The following is a 17,664-nucleotide window of genomic DNA, read 5'->3' on the forward strand; positions in this document are numbered from 1 at the left end:
CAGCTCCGTGAGGAGAAAAACACCTTTCATAAGAATTCTATTGTAATCAGTGTTTTATTTACTTGTATTAGGATCTTCCCATATGCTACTGTTTAGAATATAACAATCCATAGTGAAGGACTCCAATGCTTATAAGTAGCATAATGAACATAAGAATAAGAATATCCAGATTTGTCTTTATTTTAACTCTGATAAACAGTATCTTTGGACTCTAAAGATGATAATCTTTCAGACCTATACTTAATTATAATCCATTAATAGTTTCTTTGATCAGAGAAGACTTTGAAAATAATCGCAACCCATGCAGCAACCGTTGAACATAACCTCCAATTAACTGTTTGTAACAGGAGGTAATTAAAGCAAATACTTTTCCATTAAGACAACGAATATAAGAAAGCTATAATAACTCCATAATTGACAGAAGGACTCAAATTTTTATACAGATCCTGTCATTAGACGTCTTTAAAACCATCTATATATTCAGCATATTAGATCTTCACTTCTTATTTGTTATATTATGCTATTCATCTCCTCAGATGTACCACCACTGTGATATTTGTACAAAAAGAACTGCCACAATCTAATATTCCTCTGTAATAACTATTTCTTCATTTCTCTAAATGGGGCTTGCAGCAGTGGAACAGCAAGCTCTATATTTACGCAATGGTAAATTTTTAAGGTGTAGATCTAAGTGGTTAAAGCAAAATACCAGTTGTTCAGCCATCTGAAAAAGTTGATAAGTACTGTTTCCCAACAAATGTGCATGACAGCCACCATATTAACTGAAATTAAAATTGTACATGAGTCTTTGCAAGTTCAAGCCTTCTCAAGCCATGAATTTCCTTTATCTAAATGCTAGCTGTTTCTCACAGCAATCATTTTGTGTCTTAACTTCAGATGTTAAATGACTCTTTTTGCCTAATTATATGCAATGTATGCAAATCCCCAAATGCCACAGCATATCAGGCTCTTTTTCTATTACTACTCTTCAGACTAATCCATTCCTCCCGCTTTCACCTTCAGGACAGCTGCAGACAGGCTTCAGTATGAAATTTCATACTCTTTAGCACAGATGCCTAATCACACACTTGTTTTGAAACTTTTTGCTCTTTGGCTTAATATATATTTACAAACAGTCAATTTCTACTTGAATTATTAGAATTATTTTTAGAAAACACAGTAATAGGATTTATCTATTTAAATACCTGAAAGGTATTCAATTTAAAATGAATGCTGAAGTACTTCAGTCTCAGTATAAAACTTTGTACAACGTCTATCACACTACAGTGATTCTTGAGTCTTGAAGTGCAACTTCCACTTGAGTAACCTGTATGCTTAGGTCTCTAATAGTAAGAATTCCAAAGTGACAAGCCTCCACATGACAGTTAATTTCTCTTTTGCAAAGTTTTTTAGCTGCTCAGTGCACAAGACATTCTGGATATCCTTCACAGTCAGTAAAAAATGACAACATTATCTCTGTAATAACTAGAGAAAGATATGAATTCACACAAAGGAAAATACCACATTCCAATAAGATCAGTGGAAAAACAAAGACAATCTCATCTCCTCTTCTGAAACATGCTGAGCAATACTAAAACATTAGCATTTTCATGAAGGCAAGAAAACAAAACATATCATTTCAATTCAAAACAAATATTTTAAAACATTTATTCACTACAGAATTTATATAATTCTGGGTTTTTAGTATTTACGTAAGAAAACAAATCAGGGATATTCTCTGATGTAAATGCTATAAAAAATATATGTTGTACAATTCATAGCTCACATCAATCAATTTTAACTAATACAAGAAATAGCCCCTCTGCTCCATCAACAGGAAAAAAAACCCAAACAAACAAGAAACACCCCCATCAAACCCAAGCACCAATTTCAAACATGCCTACAAAACATCAGATGACATTCATTCTCCACAAAAATAAAAATCAAGTTAACTCTATCTGGTGTTCAAACAAAATGATGCTGTTCTCAAACAATACTCTTGAACTACAATAGAGGAACATGAAAATCAGGAAGATGGAACTTAAAGCAAAGCTGAGCAAAAGTAGTATCATATTCAGTTGGTCAGCATAGACAGGAAAAGGAAGGAGCAAGTAACTCAAGAGTTCGTCATTCAAACCTATTTACAATCTTTAAGTTAATGAGAAAAACATTATCTGCAGCACAAGCAACTCAAACAATACAGGTCTGTAATACTGTGACAGGTATAATTTGATGACTGATTTAGTAAAAGAAAAATTGTTGTGAGGTAGCCAAGTACCATACTTCTAAAGAGAAGTCTCACAAATACAAAACAAATACAGAGCCTTAAAAAGTACAACACATTTAATGGAAATTAAAAAGAATACAAAACTGGGGGCTTATTCCATATTTTTTCCTTTTCAAAAGAATCAAGTCCAAATTTTCCAGAGAACCTAACTCAAAAAGGGAACTAGATGTTGAAGTCAGTATAGAGCCTTGAAGATAGTGGGAAAGCAACTGAAACTAAGTGAATGGGTCTTCTGGCATATTTAGAAAGCAGAAAACACCTAATGCAAGACAAAATTAGGCTATATAAAATTTTAGGCCACCAAAATTTTAGACCAACAAATACCTACAATTTATTTGCTTTGATTTAACATTGAGACTAAAGTAAAAATGGTCTCATGGCATGGCTACCCAAACTCATCACCTTGCTGTGCTCTTCTAAAGGTCAAAGACAAACCAAGAAATTTTTTTTTTCTTGGAAGGAAAGAAGAATTGAGACCAGTTCTGTCTTCTCCATGAAACAAAGAAAAAAGCCAAAAAAATACTTATTCTTTTTTTTTCACAGAAAAACACATAGTTGCATATAGTTCCAAATCAGGAATCTATTGCAGTGAGTCCACCCTGAGGGAAATTCCAGAGAGGAAAACTTATGGCTGGAAAGGTTTGATCAAAGCTTTTCCAGTGCTAAAAAGAAATACTGTCCACAGGACTGACAATGGGTCACACAATAATCATTCACACAAATTTCATTCAAGTATTAGTGATATTTTTTTTGTTTCCTCTGGCATGCTTGTATTCAATTTATGTGCCTCATATGCCTAATTTCAATTTGCTTCCTGTACCTCAGTTGTCAGATTTACAACCTGAGGTGTTTGTGGTGTAAAGTTCAATTTAACTCCAGCAGGAAAAAAATTGGCATTTTGCCACCATGTTTCCTCTCTTTGGGCTAATGAGACTAATTCTGCTTTATATATTTAGTGCAGAACAACTCTAGACCTTTATATTATCTGTTAATTTTGAAAAACATAATATTTTCTAGCTCTCAGTTTCCATATGCTGTTAACTCTCCTTACATTTCCAGTAGCATTCACCTTACAATATATCTAAAATTTACACAAGCAGATGTGCTAATTTCAGAATATCATTAATTGGTAACATACATTTTTTAGATACTATTTTAACTGAAACACTGTAATAACAAAAGGAATAACTGCTTCTGCTTATCCTTATATCCTAATCAGATAAATTAATAAATTAATAGAAAAGGCTCAGTAGCTGCAGCGATTGTGACAGGTAATAGATTACTTGCTAGGATGAGGAATTTTCTTCACAGCTGTATTTTCTGATAAGGCAGCAGTACATTGTCATCATCGCTTCTGCTTTAAAAATGTTATCATGTCAATAACTAGTCTTTTAAAAAAGTGTCATCTACTACCAGATGCTAGTATCATTTTTATTTATTCCAAAACAGAATAAAAAAAATTATCAGATTTATTCCATTTCTTCATTGGAATAATTTACAGATGGAATACTAATAGTAATTATTTCAGCAGATAGCAGCACTCTGCTATTTCATACAGCTATTGCTTGGTTATACAAATCCACAATGCATTGTAGAGAAAAAAACTAAAGCACTGTTTCCATGATAATCACAACAGAAATAATCAATCAGCATTCAAATTTAATAGCATGGAACTGTAAAAACTAGACAATTTTTGGTAATTTTCTTCCCATACAAACAATAGTTTACAAGGTGGTAGTTACCAATACACAATATATAGAGCACAGATATTAACATATACTCAGGTAATCCCAGGTGATGACATGAAGCTGCTGACAGATTCCCTAAGTGTTACCACTGAAGACACTATTTTCACACTCTTTTCCTTTGATCCAACAATTCCCTCTGGCATCAGCAAGAAAATCCTAACAGGCAAGCTTTGGATAAAACACACCTAGTTAAGCTGTCCTATCCCCTCTAATTCCTATTTTATCCCATTGCAACTGCAGAGGTTCCTCTGGATTTTTCTGCTCCCAGATTTAGATGCTAAATTCAATGAACACTTTGTCCATCTCTGAATTGACCCTGTCATGGCAGAAATTGCTGCGACTCTGCAATTTGAAATGCACTTCCATGGCAATCCTGAGAATCAGAATGATTATAAATGCTGCATATGATTGAACAGTGCAAAGCACTGGGCAATGAGCTAGGATTAATTAAATTTCAAAGCCTAAAAATATATTTCACTAAAGCTTTAAAATGCCCATGCAGTCATCTACATTAATCATCTCATTACACATCAAAACTGTTCATTTTGGCCATGTTTTATTGCCTGAATGTTAATTTCTTATTCAATTAGTCCTGCTTCTGATTCTAAACAGGGCCCAGCCCATGAACATCACTAACTTTTAATTAATGTTGAATTGAAACAAAAATCCCAACATATACAGATTTAAATTTATAAGAGATGCCTCCAACTCAGCAAATCAAAGCACTTGATACTAAGATCTAATTAATAAAACTATGCTTCTAGTGAAGGTTTCTATTCAATACTAAAGCTAACAGTTGACTATTTCTTCAGTGTTTAATCACCCATTAACTCTCTTTTGTGTAACTATATTCCAATACTGTTTAAACTTCTTTGCTTGTAAATGGGAGGAAATAGGTTCTTTTTATTTTGTTTCATCCATACAATGGCTGTTACTACCACTGTTCCAGTGAAGTGAAAGGGTAGGGGAAGAGAAATTATACTAAAAAAAACCCAAATCAGAACAAAACCATACAAAAATAAAAGAAACAAAATCAAACCCAAACCAAAACTCTTGCTTTCAGAAAGAGACACTGAACTAGGCCTAACTTATTTAGGAACTGGTTACAAAAATTGATAAGGATCTGAAAGTCACATATCTCCCAACACGCCTGACAAGATACCTAGTCTACCTCACCTATTACACAGCTGCATGTAGGTACTGTCCATTGCTACTGATCCCATGTTTCTGCTTTCCCATTTAGAGTCAGTGAAACAGACAGAACAATCCAATGTCAGAATTAAGAATAACAGATCAGAATAATCTTCTGTGTGGTGCCAATACACCTGCAGGTGCTGGTGAAGCTAAACAGGCTTTTTAATTATGTATTTACAATAGTACCAAGAGGCGCTGTTATAACGTCTAAATGGAAACTTGTTTAGATGACTACATCTATCGGTTTATGATATCCATTTAACAAGACTTGCTAGTGGCAACTTAAGAACCAACCTTGAAAATTGCCCTGAACTCTAGCAGATTAGGAAAATATTTGTACTCTGTGAAAATGAGCGGGTCTGACAAATGCCAGACAAAAGCAGTACACACCACAACAGAATTACGCATCACATAGGTTATATTCACCCATACTCCCTCGAATTCATGAGACTCTCCACTGCTAACCAGTATAAAGTAAACAATTTCAGTCCAGATAAAATGACATAAAGAAATTTCAAAATGGACCACCTTCACTTATCATTGAGAATTCAGATATTTTTTAATACTATGGATGTACAGCCACTGTTGCTTTACACAACTTGCTTGATTTTTCTACATTACAGTACTCTCCCAACTTTCTACAATCCTCTCAAGAAAAAAAATCAGTCTATCTGTTAAACAGGTTTCTGTGAGTCTTCAAAAATACTTTGTCCATTACATATTTATCGTGAGAAAAGCTTACTTGTTAAGAAATGCTAGAATAACTTAATATAAGTAATGTGTCATCAAAACCACTAGGTTCTGTTTCCATTAGCTAGAACAAAGACTGATAGATGCTGGGTAAATGTGCCATAGGTTTATCAGAGCCAATGAACAACATTTTCCAGTTAGCAGTAGGGAAGTACACATCTAGCAGCAAATAAGTGGAGTAACTAGTAAGTAGAGTTGGTCTGGGGGTAATATCTGAGACTCTTTAATGAAAAAAAAAATGGCCAGAACTCCCCTAAGTCACCCATAGTTCTGCTCACACAACGAATCTGTGAGTAACTCCTCCCAGGCTGCTGTCAGGTTCTTCTGTAGCATGTCAAACTACAAAAACTTGCACTTCTATTTTTCCCTCATATCAAGCCCTCCCATTCTCTGTAGGGCTGAAAAACGGATAGGAATAAATGAAAAAAAAAGGACTCTATTATGAATGTCAGTAAATAACAGTATCCTGGACAAACTGTTAACCATCATTATAGCTGCTACTAAACAAGTTTTGCATGAAGAATTTTAAAAAAATTACATATGTTGCATTCATGTATTTATTCTATCAGTAACTCTGTATTACGGCGCGCCGCCCGTCTCCCGCCCCGCCTCCCCGCCGGGACGACGCTCCCGCGACTCCTCTCTTCTCCGCACCCGCCCGACACCCTCGGCGCTGCGGGCAAGAAACAGGAAGAAATTTATTCCGCGGTGATGAGGAGCCATTAAATTATGTTTGCTATATGTCTTAATGTAGTTCATTAACACTTTCTTTGTGAAAATATTTCTTCTTGACAAGGAACTTATGCACTGTCTCGTTTCATGGCTCAGTATTTTATGCAAGATACAAAATTCAGAGCTACAAGCGCACAAGAAATGCAAAAGCTTGCAGATTATAACTAAACTGTGCTGCAGAACTAACCAAACAGAGACTTGGAAAAGAGTGCACCATCATATTTTAAATGTTCAGTTTGGTTAAAAAACTCCATTTGACATATTGATTTAAGAAGTGATGTATTGTCAGTCAGAGATCCCTAGGCAGTTGATACAGAGAGGAAAAAGTGAAAGCGACAGCCAAATTAAATGTGTGAAATCAACATAGCCCTCAGGCTTTTCCTTTGGGAGGCATTTTCCTCTTTTTGCCATTTTTGTAAGACTACAAATTTGTGTGACATAAATGGTAAAACTGCTGATCTGTGAGGGTATAGGCAGAGACATAAAATAATTCATAATGAGCAAAACAGCAGCCCAAAGATTTTTAACTATTTTAGACACAACTAATCTCTAAAACAGAGATTTGAAGATAACTACAAGCACGGAACTATTTAACTTAAATTTTCTGTGCAAATAAAAGGTATGAGAGGCTGGAGAACAGCCCCTTGGAAAGGGATATGGGAGTTGAATATGAATCAGTAGTGCTGTGGCAGCCAGGAGGGCCAACTGTGTCCTGGGGGGCATCAGGCAAAGCATCACCAGCCACTCAAGAGAGGGGATTGTCCCACTCTGCTCTGCACTGGGGCTGCCTCACCTTGAATATTGTGGCAGTTTTGGTCACTGCTGACTCATAATATTGCCATTAGCCAGGACCCCCAAGTCCCTTTCTGCAGCACCGCTTTCCAGCCTTTCATTCCCCAGTTTTACATATATCCAAGCTTGCTCCGGCCCAGGGGCAGAATCCATCCCTTTTTTCCTTTTTGAACTTCATATGGTTGATGATTGTCCAGTCCAGGCCTCCAGGTCCCCTCTCTGCAGGGCCTCCCTGCCTTTGAGGGAATCAACAGCTCCTCACAGTTTTGTATTGTCTGCAAACTTGCTTAGTGTTCCTCCCAGTCCTGCATCCAAGTAATTTTTGAAGATATTGAAGAGAAAAGCTATATGATTGTGCCTAAATGAATTTGGACTCCAATCTGTGTTTGAAACAGCAAGCCTGTGCACCCATGAATTCAGAATATTCCTTTCCTTTAGAAGTTTACTCAGGTGTAACAGTTGCAGCATCTGTTTTAGTTATAGGATAGTGGAAGTGTTATATATTTGCAGACAGCTATTTTTTGGTTTATGAAGTCAGAAAAGCTTGGGCTGGGAGGGATGTTTGGAGAGCTCTAGTCTGACCTCTTCTAAAAGCAGGGTTACCTTCAGAACAAGATGACATTGCTTCAGGCATTCTTTAGAAAATTTCCAGAATATCCCACATCTTCTCTATGCAATATCTCCCAGTGGCTGACCACCACAATGTGAACTTCCTTCATTAAACCAAATGATCCCTGGTATAAATTCCGACCTCTTCCACACCTTCATTGTATCTTCCCTCAATTACTTCACCAAATAGTACAGACAGATTCCCCTCCTAGACATCCTTCCTCCAAGCTAAACAACACCAGGTCCTTTTGCTTCTTCTTATACATCATATATTCCAATCCTCTAATCACTTTACTGGGCCCCTACTGAATTTCCCCAAATTTGTTAATCTCTTATTTTCAGCTGACTCCACAACAGGACAGAAAATCCAACATCTCAGCTCCCTGTGTTCAGAATGGAAAATAATCACTCCTCTCTTCCTAGTGGCCATCCTTGCCAATGCAGCTTCAAGGCACTGCTGTTATATGTTAACTTGCTTCCTACCAAAAATCCTAGATCTTCTTCTGCAGAGCTGTTTGCTGCCCAGCAGTTCAGTGTCTGGCCTGCACCAGTGATTTGGGTTATTCCATCCCAGGTGAAGGACTTGCATTTGTCATTGATAAGTTCCTAGAAAGGTACTGGGTTGAGTATAAAGTTGTTGAAAACGATCAGTGCAAAACCAGAATCAAGTTAAGTGGAAAGGATCTGGCAAGTCAGTACTTTTTTAAACTAGGGAGGAGAAAAATTCAGTGACCATCTGGTATCCTTAGCAGAGCTTATAAGCATGTTGCATCAGCTGCCCAATGCAGAATTGCAGAATTGGAGGCTGTTGTCCCAGACTAAAAACTACTTTGGCCCAAAAGACCTAGTTATGCCTCTGATACTGTTCTTTCTACAAATATTACACAAAATTCAACTATTAAATCCAGATAATATCAGGAAAAAAGCTTACACCGAGGCATTATTTGACACTAAATGTGGATTTTCAGAAAATAATTTGACTTCCAAAGCAAGCTGTTCCTTGCTATTCATATTCACAATACCTGCATTATCAGTCCAGTGATTTACCACAATACTTGAGGTTTTTTAGACGGAAGAAACTGACTGTATGACTGAATCATCAGCTAAGAATATTTTTAACATATAAAAATTATTTCTGGGTTTGTTACTGTCCTGTCTGTGAAACTGTATCAAAGTCTTGGCAAACACATTGCTTCACACAATGGTAAGCAAAGCAGAACAAAATAAAAGACTACTCACCCTCAAGAGATCATTTAGGCTAAACTTCATACAGAGGATCATATAAGGATTCAAAACAAACCAGAGAGACTATCAGAAATCATTGAGGAACAACTGGCCTCTGGAAAGGATGGCAATCAGCAAATACGAGTGGCTAATCAGTTGTCAGGTTTTGTTGGTACGAATGCAAAAAAAAAAAATTTAAAGATTATAACTTAAGCCTGGGATCCTGATATTTCTCAGTACTGAGGTGGATGGGCGTCTGAGCAACCTGATGTAGTTGAAGACGTCCCTGTTTATTGCAGTGAGGTTGGACTAGATGACCTTTAAGAGGTTCCTTCCAACTCCAACTGTTACATGATTCTAGGATTCTGACAAGGTATGAAAAAGGGATGGAGATATCTGTCTGAAAAACGTGCCAACTGGTGCTATGAAAAGTGTCATCATGGGTCAGTCAAGAAGGAGTCAGCCTGTATATACTGCTAGCAATGGTGACAGCAGTGCAGCTGCCAAAGATCTTACACATGAGAGTGAACACTTACAGGTCCCATGGGAGAACCATTGAGAAGATGGTCGGAAGTGGTATGGTATCCAGAACAGATATGCTGGGAAAGTCTAGCTTTGCCTAGCTTAGAAAAAACAATATTTCAGTATTTCAGATACGGAGATGCTGAGGAAAGTAAAGACCATAATTTGAATTTTACAGAAAAGAAAAAAAAACCTCCACAATAAAACTTAAGAACAATCTGAATGCAAAAACATAGAGAAAAAGTTATGTAGAAAAGTATACCCAAATCAGAGGCCAGAGAATTAATCTAATACCAGTCCACTTCTGAGCTGCATGTAAAAGCAAAGAGAAGATGTAAGCAGGAAAAGAGTTGAAATGCCATCTTTAGACCTGACCCTGCCTCATGAAGGTAGAGTCATGTCAGAACCCAAGAGGTCAGTGTGAATCCACCCACATGCAGGAGTTGGCAAGTACAGTCAGGTTGAACTGCACCTTTCCCTCATGCTTAGTGACTTGTCACTATAATCTTGGAGAATTTTAGCAAGTCAGCTTCCCTATTTTTAGTGAAGCAACTTCTTGGAGATGGAAACCCTATTATTTTATTATTTAACTTAAAAACATAGTCATCATATGACTTTATAGGCTCTGAAATGCTGCTAGTGATCAATCAACAGAGGCCTCAAGCTCATACAAGGGTTAATAGGCAAGAAATCTAGGAAATTGTTATTGTGCAAGTAAATTAAAAAAAAAAATGCAACAGAGAGGCTCAGTGAATTTTGTCCCATGGTTTTAATCAGCTCATGTTCCCTAGTAAACTATCATGGTATGATATATGAGAAACCATTTTTTACAATGGAGTCAATGATGCTGTTTCAAAGACAAATTAACACTTTCTTAGTATATTTTAACAGAGTAGAAAATTGCTTGAAAAATAGATATTTTGTATTTGTGACAATTCTACCTAATAAATCCTAGCACTGGTCCTATGACTTTAGTATTCTAACAACATTAAGCCCTCTGGATCATGGAATTATAGTAATGAAAAAAAATTATGCCTGGTCTTCCTGTATATCTGGAAGACCCCAGTTAGGATGTAATTATGATGTGAAATCACAACAGCAAAATAATTTAAATGCATGGCTGTGAGGGCCTAGTTATGACAATATAAGAATGCTTTCACTAAGCATTCACTGATACACTGAATATTTTGTATCACTGGAATTCAGGTTATGCTGTCTGCAGGCAGTGTATCTACTTTGTTTATAAGCAACATGTATGTCAGTGTACTGACGAATTGCAGTTAATGATATATTTCTATTACCAATGGAAAAGTAATATATTTTTTTGGTGAAATTATTGATAAAATGACCATGTGTTGCAATGCCTTCAACACACACTGGGAGAGAAATTGCTTATCTCTGTTCTTTCCTGCTTTTGTATGTTAATCTTTTAGCACAGAATTATTTGTTTGTTAATACCATAACACAGAGGCTAGCGTTATATTATTACAAAAATAAGATACACTACAATTTCTATACTTTAGGCATGAAAATACATTGCTTGCACACCTAAGCTTTCCATAGCTGTTAATTTTGTCAACAATCATCATGTATATACATACATACACACACGCATATTTATAACTTTGAGATATTTAACAGCTTCTGTACTGGATTTTAGTTAAACATTGACAGAGTCATTCCAATATATCTCAAGTCACCATCCTGAAGGGTCTAGTGACAGGGAAATTCTCAATAGTCTTCTTGACATGGGTCAGACCTCAACAGGCGGATGTGAATTCCCATTGCCCCTGCTACTGTGGGGACAATACTCCCCACTCCTAATTCCAAACACCTCTGTAATGCTTACTGCAGCTGCTTAAATAAAACACTATATTTTAAAAATACAATGTAATACAAATTAATTGGAGACCGATTTGGTGGCTACCCTTATATTGTTATCATCCTGGAGAATAAAGAAAACTTTGACCATACCATTTGTTCATAGGGTCTTGAGAAAATGGTAAAACAAACAACTTTATCAGTAATCAAAAAATGGAACTGAGATCAATAATTTTTGTTCAAGCAATATAAAAATTGCAAAAATTATAAAAATTGATAAGCAGAGTTATCCTCAACTGCCAAGGAATGAATAAAAAAATCATATTATAAAAAGCATGTCCCTCCCCTCTTCCTTGTGGAACCATTTCTACACCTTTTCTCCACTGCCCTGCCCCATGAGAGCCTTCTTTAAACTGTTGTACCCAGTCATGACCAGGAATGGCAAGCACAGATCTGCTTGCAGCACTGCTGCTCTCAGCAAGTCACACAAGCCTGGCTCAGCCTGCCTGTTTGCCACACCACAGGAGGGAATAGGCAAGAGGATGAGACACAGCCCATCCCCATGAACAAAATGAACACAAAAGGCGTAGCCCAGGCTCACCTTTGGTCATTTGTCCCAAAGTAAACATTTTTCTTTTTGGATGCCTAGAGAACAGTCATTGGTATAAAAGGACTAAAGACAAAAAGAGGGAAAGGCTGTACTATACAGCATTTTCTCTGGAATTCTTGTGCTTTCCAGATTGCATTCCACCTCACAAGGGGAAAGTTCCCATACAGTATAACAATGTTGCTGGACAGTTGTATTATCTGCTCTTTATCACACTCGTATAAATCCAGTAGAACTCTAGTACTCCACCTTGGGCTGTTTTTGTGTTTGGGGGTTTTTTGTTTCTTTTTTTTAAATTAGTTCCTCTGGATGCCTACTCTTGTAAATGAGAACAAATTGTGTCCTTCTCCTCTTAAGTTTTACTGTGCAGACTTCCTCTTTAGTGATTTATTTACTGACTGAATAAGAAAACAACCATCTAAAAAATGAAATTATAATCTTCATTGAATCCATAATTAATGTTAGTTTATATTACTGCACTTTGTGGATTTCTTATTTATATTCAATACAAACATGTTTTTATATAAGCATTAGTGTTGACAAATACATATTTAGGCTTACTGTAACCAACTCTTGTAATAGCATAAAGACTTTACTTACCAAGCCATCCTGATCCAGAATTCGGTATACACATATCTGTTTCAGCACTTGGCAACACAAATCCAACTACAAAAACTTCCACCCCATCAGCCATCAGGGCCATTCCCAACACAAAGAAGAGGGCCCACTGGAAACGACCATGGCCACATTCTTGTATTATTAATTCATATTGCTGTGCTAGCTCTTCTTCATCAGCTTTTCTCTCCGTTTCCAGTTCATGGCGATCCTTATATTCATCATGCATAGGCTGACCTAAGGCCACCATGTCATCCTTTCCCTGCCCCATGCTGGGGATTCCCTGATACTCCCCTTCATAAATTTCATCATCTTCATCATGTCCTTCAGTTGCTTCACTTGATCCTTCATCATCATTAGCTTCTACACCATAATTTCCTCCTTGGACATAGTAATCATCGTCATCTTCCTCATCCTGGAATCGATTGTAGGACCTCTGTGTGTAACCATCCTGGGCTTTGTCAACAGCTTTATTCACTTTTTTAACTGCTTGTCTCTTCACCTCTTTGGCAATATCTTTGGCTCCTTTCACTAGTGAAGTCCTATCTTTGTATGTGTCCTCCATCTTGTATCAAAGAAAGACTGTTGTTATGTCACAGAGGTACCTGCTGAATACTTTTTGGAATATCTATTTTGTGTTGGACATCAGCAAAAAAAAGTCCAAGCACATGTGAAGCTGTAATATTCAACCTGCAAAACAAAAGAGAAAAAGTTTACTCCTTTTTAGGTGTTTCTTCACAGTGATACAGTACCATATGAATCTTCATTTAAACACTGAACACCAAAGTACAGGGCTTTTCAATATACAAACCTGTGTTTTCTTCAGAGATACAAATACCGCAGGTTACAAGGAAAATATGCTGAAGATAAATTTAATCTCTCTATGGTTTTCAGAATTCAATTTATTACTCTCTAGTCTGGGATACCAGGTTTTATTCTGAAACAAACCAATCAATTCCATGCACCACACATCATATTGACTCTGTCTTCAGTGTCCTTCCCCATGTGAACTCCCCGTTTTGTTAGAAAGGGCTACAAATATTAACTTTTCTCTCAATGACTGACCATAAAATATCTGTCCTCTGTCCAACTTGCTGCTTAACATAAATCCTATAGAAAGCTAATATTCCTCACATCTGCACCAGTGTCTCAAAGCTGACTGGATTTGACCATTGCATTCACACAGAGTCTTAGCAATAAGAAGTGCCACCCTAAAAAATTCAATGCAGGGAGCTGTATGGACAAAAGTGGTGGCACTTTCACACTTTAAAGATTTCCAGTACCTAAATTGTGGGCAGACGCATTCCTTTCTTCCCTGTTCATAGTGACAGTAGAGGCAGACTGGAACAACTGTATGTCACCAGCTAATTCATGGCAGAGTGGGTAAATCCAGCATGAGTTCCTGCTAATCTGTCTGCATGAAAGCACCAAGACATTTTGCCCCAGTTCTCCTCCCTGCTCCCCTGCTGCACCTTCCTATCTTGTGCAGCCCCAAGGTCACAAATGCAGACAGAATGAGTCAAGAGCAGTTTGCTTATTAGACTGAAGACTAACCATTCCCTTCTTCTCTGTGCAGTTTTCAGGCATATCCGTAAGGCAATTTGCTCATCACACATCTGCACTATCATTAGAGGCAGGAGAAAGAAATGGTAGCAGCATGCAGCCAAAGGGAAGGAAGAAATGCAGGATCCTTCTCTGGCAACAGTAGTTAGAAGAGCTAAAATCAATTACAAAACTGCATCATTACTCATGTCTAAAGTTAAGGGTCTGTGTGTGCGTGTGTGTGTGTGTGTGTTTGTGTATGTGTGTGAATCTGGGCACTGCAATAGATTGCAGAAGCCTCCCCTCTCACAGAAAGCAGGCTAAAATTTCTGTAGCAGTGCTCCTAAGAAAATACTGTCTCCTTCCATCTTGGGGAAAAGGTTATTTTTAACCATGATCATTTTAATGATCTTTTTTCCAGCATTACCTCAGAAAAACTGCATTAATACAACTAAGGAGGTAGAGACACAATGCAGTAGTAAAAGTGGCTGGAAATTTCTGAAGCAAATCCTATTGCCCTTTTTTAAGTAGTGTGAGCTGCACTCTGAGCTCCATGGGAGAAGACAAGGGTAATGCTTTAAGAAGCTGTCCTTTATTCATTGTGTTGTAGACTGCCACGGTCCGCGGGGTAGGGGGGATGGGACCGAGCACTGCAAAAAGAGTTCTTGGCACAGTGTGGGGAGTGTTGGAGTGTGCCTTTATTCAGGGGGTACAAGGGTTTAAATAAACGAGGTTTGAGGGGCGGATTCCAAACCGGGGAGGCGCAAGAGATTGACAGCTCAGGGAGAAATGTGATAGGGGGACTGGGGAAAGGTGGGTGGAACTCCCGGGTCTCTGAGGGAACTGGCCAATGGTAGCTCTCCCTGCACTGTGGTAACTTACAACCAATCAGTGGAAGAGGAGCGGGAAAACAGGGGAGAACAAAGAGACAAACTTTCGAAGGGAAAATCTGAGGGAGAAATGGGGACAATATGGAGGTACAACAGAATTCATAAAATTTAACAATGAACTGGTGTGCATAAGAATTCATAAGTACACAACAATAAACTGGGGTAAAACTGTCAGTCTGCTGGGTGGATTGTCCAATAAGTAAAAAGTCCATTCAGATTCCATTTATGCTTCTCCAGGCAACATATCTCTCCCATTCTGTCTCTTCATCCATCACAGTAGACACTGTCTCCAGAAGTATATTCCAGAAATCAGTTTTAAGACTGATACTGTTTTGAGGAATAGGAAGAGTTATAGACTGCATTAGAAAAATTAATGGCATGATGTACTTCTGATAGAAGAAAACAAAACTTAAAATACACGACATAACATTAGAAGCTAAAAGGTATTTCCCAGCTTTTTAAAAATAGAAATTCACCTATGATGGAAAATGTCTTTATTTTTAGTCTCTTCCTCTAGATTAATTTCATACACTTTGAATATTTCTCAGAGAAATCAGATGTGATGGCAATATTCAACTATTAATGTGAACTGAAGCATTTACTGGAAGAGAAATGCAGCCTTAAAGAAAGACATGATGTAATATTTATGACTGCAAACTGTAGCCTGATTTTAGGTACATGACGATCCTTCTAAGTAGGTCATCCTGGTGAAACTTTTATGCTAAGGCAGTTTCTCTAATTACAGCTTTTCAGTTTTCAAGGTGCAATTTTTGTACTGAATTAGGTATCTTATCCTTACCTATGTGCATCTGCAGTACCTACTAGCTGTTAATGAATATGCATTGCATCCAAACAATCACTAGGTTTGCTGAAGCCTTCTGCAAACACTTTCAAGAACTTAAAGAACTTCTAACAGGCACTTTTCTGAGGGTTAATGATTACAGTATGTTCCCAGATTTTGATAATTTTAGATTATTTTACAGTGTCCACAAAACATATTTAACCTGACCTCTGAATTCCTCTAATTCTTAGATTGATGTTTGGGGGGGGAGTTGTTTGTTTTGTTTTCCCAGTGAGTTCAGTCTTCCTTTAAGGATTTTTATTTGTCAAATTTCCTATAACTGCAAGGTGTGTCTATATATATATATAGACATACATATATATATATGTATGTCTATATATATATGGAAGACAGTAGGAATTTAGTAATACCAAATGAACACTTCGCTCTTCTGTAGAACACCTACCTCATGAGTTCAGCAGTTTAGCCTAAAACCACAAATTTGCAAAAGTAACTGAACTTACACCATAGCTTATGATAGACCAGGTATGTCAACAAGCAACTACATCTGTTCAAACTCATTAAAAGCATAGCTCTGCCAGCAAAAAACCTGCACATAGACCAAGGAAAATTTATGTCAGGGCAGAAATCAGAAATTTCTCTTTATCATGCCTAAGTTTCCAAGCACAATACCTAATCTGAACACTGTTCTTTGAAACAGCTTTACTTTCTCAATGAACTGAAATCCCTGCCTTAAGGTGATAACTACAAAGAGGAATAATTTACCACCCATGCATGATAGCTCCCCACCCTTTTAATTATGTTGAACTGATTGACTACAAGTAAGTAACTGGAAAATCTGAAAGAGTGAGGATTAACGCCTACCTGAGTAGCATAAAGCAGCAAAAGCACAGATGATAGCCTAGACATATACTCTTGTTTGTACCAACTGTCTCTTCATACATGTTTGCTGGCTTTCACTAAACTAAACATCACATTCCTATTCAATTCTTTTAATTAAAAAAAAAAAAAAAATCCCAGGAAAGTAGTGATTCCACCTGAAATGGAAATACTACCTCAAGAAATACCCACAAAACATGTTTTTTCAAACACTCATAGATGCATACACCAAAAAAATCCTAAAACCAAATTGTTCTTTTGCTCTAATATTTATTCTTTTCAATTCTGTTACATGCACCAATTTCAGTATATGTAGCATTTTGTATATATTGTGATATATCTGAAATAAGGATTGGACATTACAAACTAAATCAGTGAGATCCCACCAAGATATACATCTATGACGTGTCAGAAAACTCATTCCCACCAAGGCTTACATCACTGCTTTAAGAGGACTCACTGAGCACTACCAGTGATACTAACTATATGCATATACAGCCCTTCACATGCTGTTGGGGACTTAGTATAGCATCTTTCCTGCTTTTCTTTTGAATCTGTAATTGCTTTTCAAAGAAAAAAACATAGTAAAATTCTTTTCTAATCAAAGTTGATGCACATTTTGCACATTGATACAAAGTTTAAAATGCAGA

At 37.0% G+C, this 17,664-nt stretch overlaps 1 protein-coding gene across 1 annotated transcript in view; it reads right to left on the reverse strand.

The window, feature by feature from the left end:
* Positions 1 to 17,664, reverse strand: part of SV2C (synaptic vesicle glycoprotein 2C) — a 114,897-nt gene that overhangs the window by 72,283 nt on the left and 24,950 nt on the right. Inside the window, exon 2 of the mRNA XM_032676036.1 lies at positions 12,887 to 13,591. Within this exon, the coding sequence (XP_032531927.1) occupies positions 12,887 to 13,466 (580 nt within the window). The 5' untranslated portion in view covers positions 13,467 to 13,591. The remainder of the gene's footprint in view (positions 1 to 12,886; positions 13,592 to 17,664) is intronic.

Source organism: Chiroxiphia lanceolata, chromosome Z, assembly GCF_009829145.1.
Source record: "Chiroxiphia lanceolata isolate bChiLan1 chromosome Z, bChiLan1.pri, whole genome shotgun sequence".
Classification (NCBI taxonomy): Eukaryota; Metazoa; Chordata; class Aves; order Passeriformes; family Pipridae; genus Chiroxiphia; species Chiroxiphia lanceolata.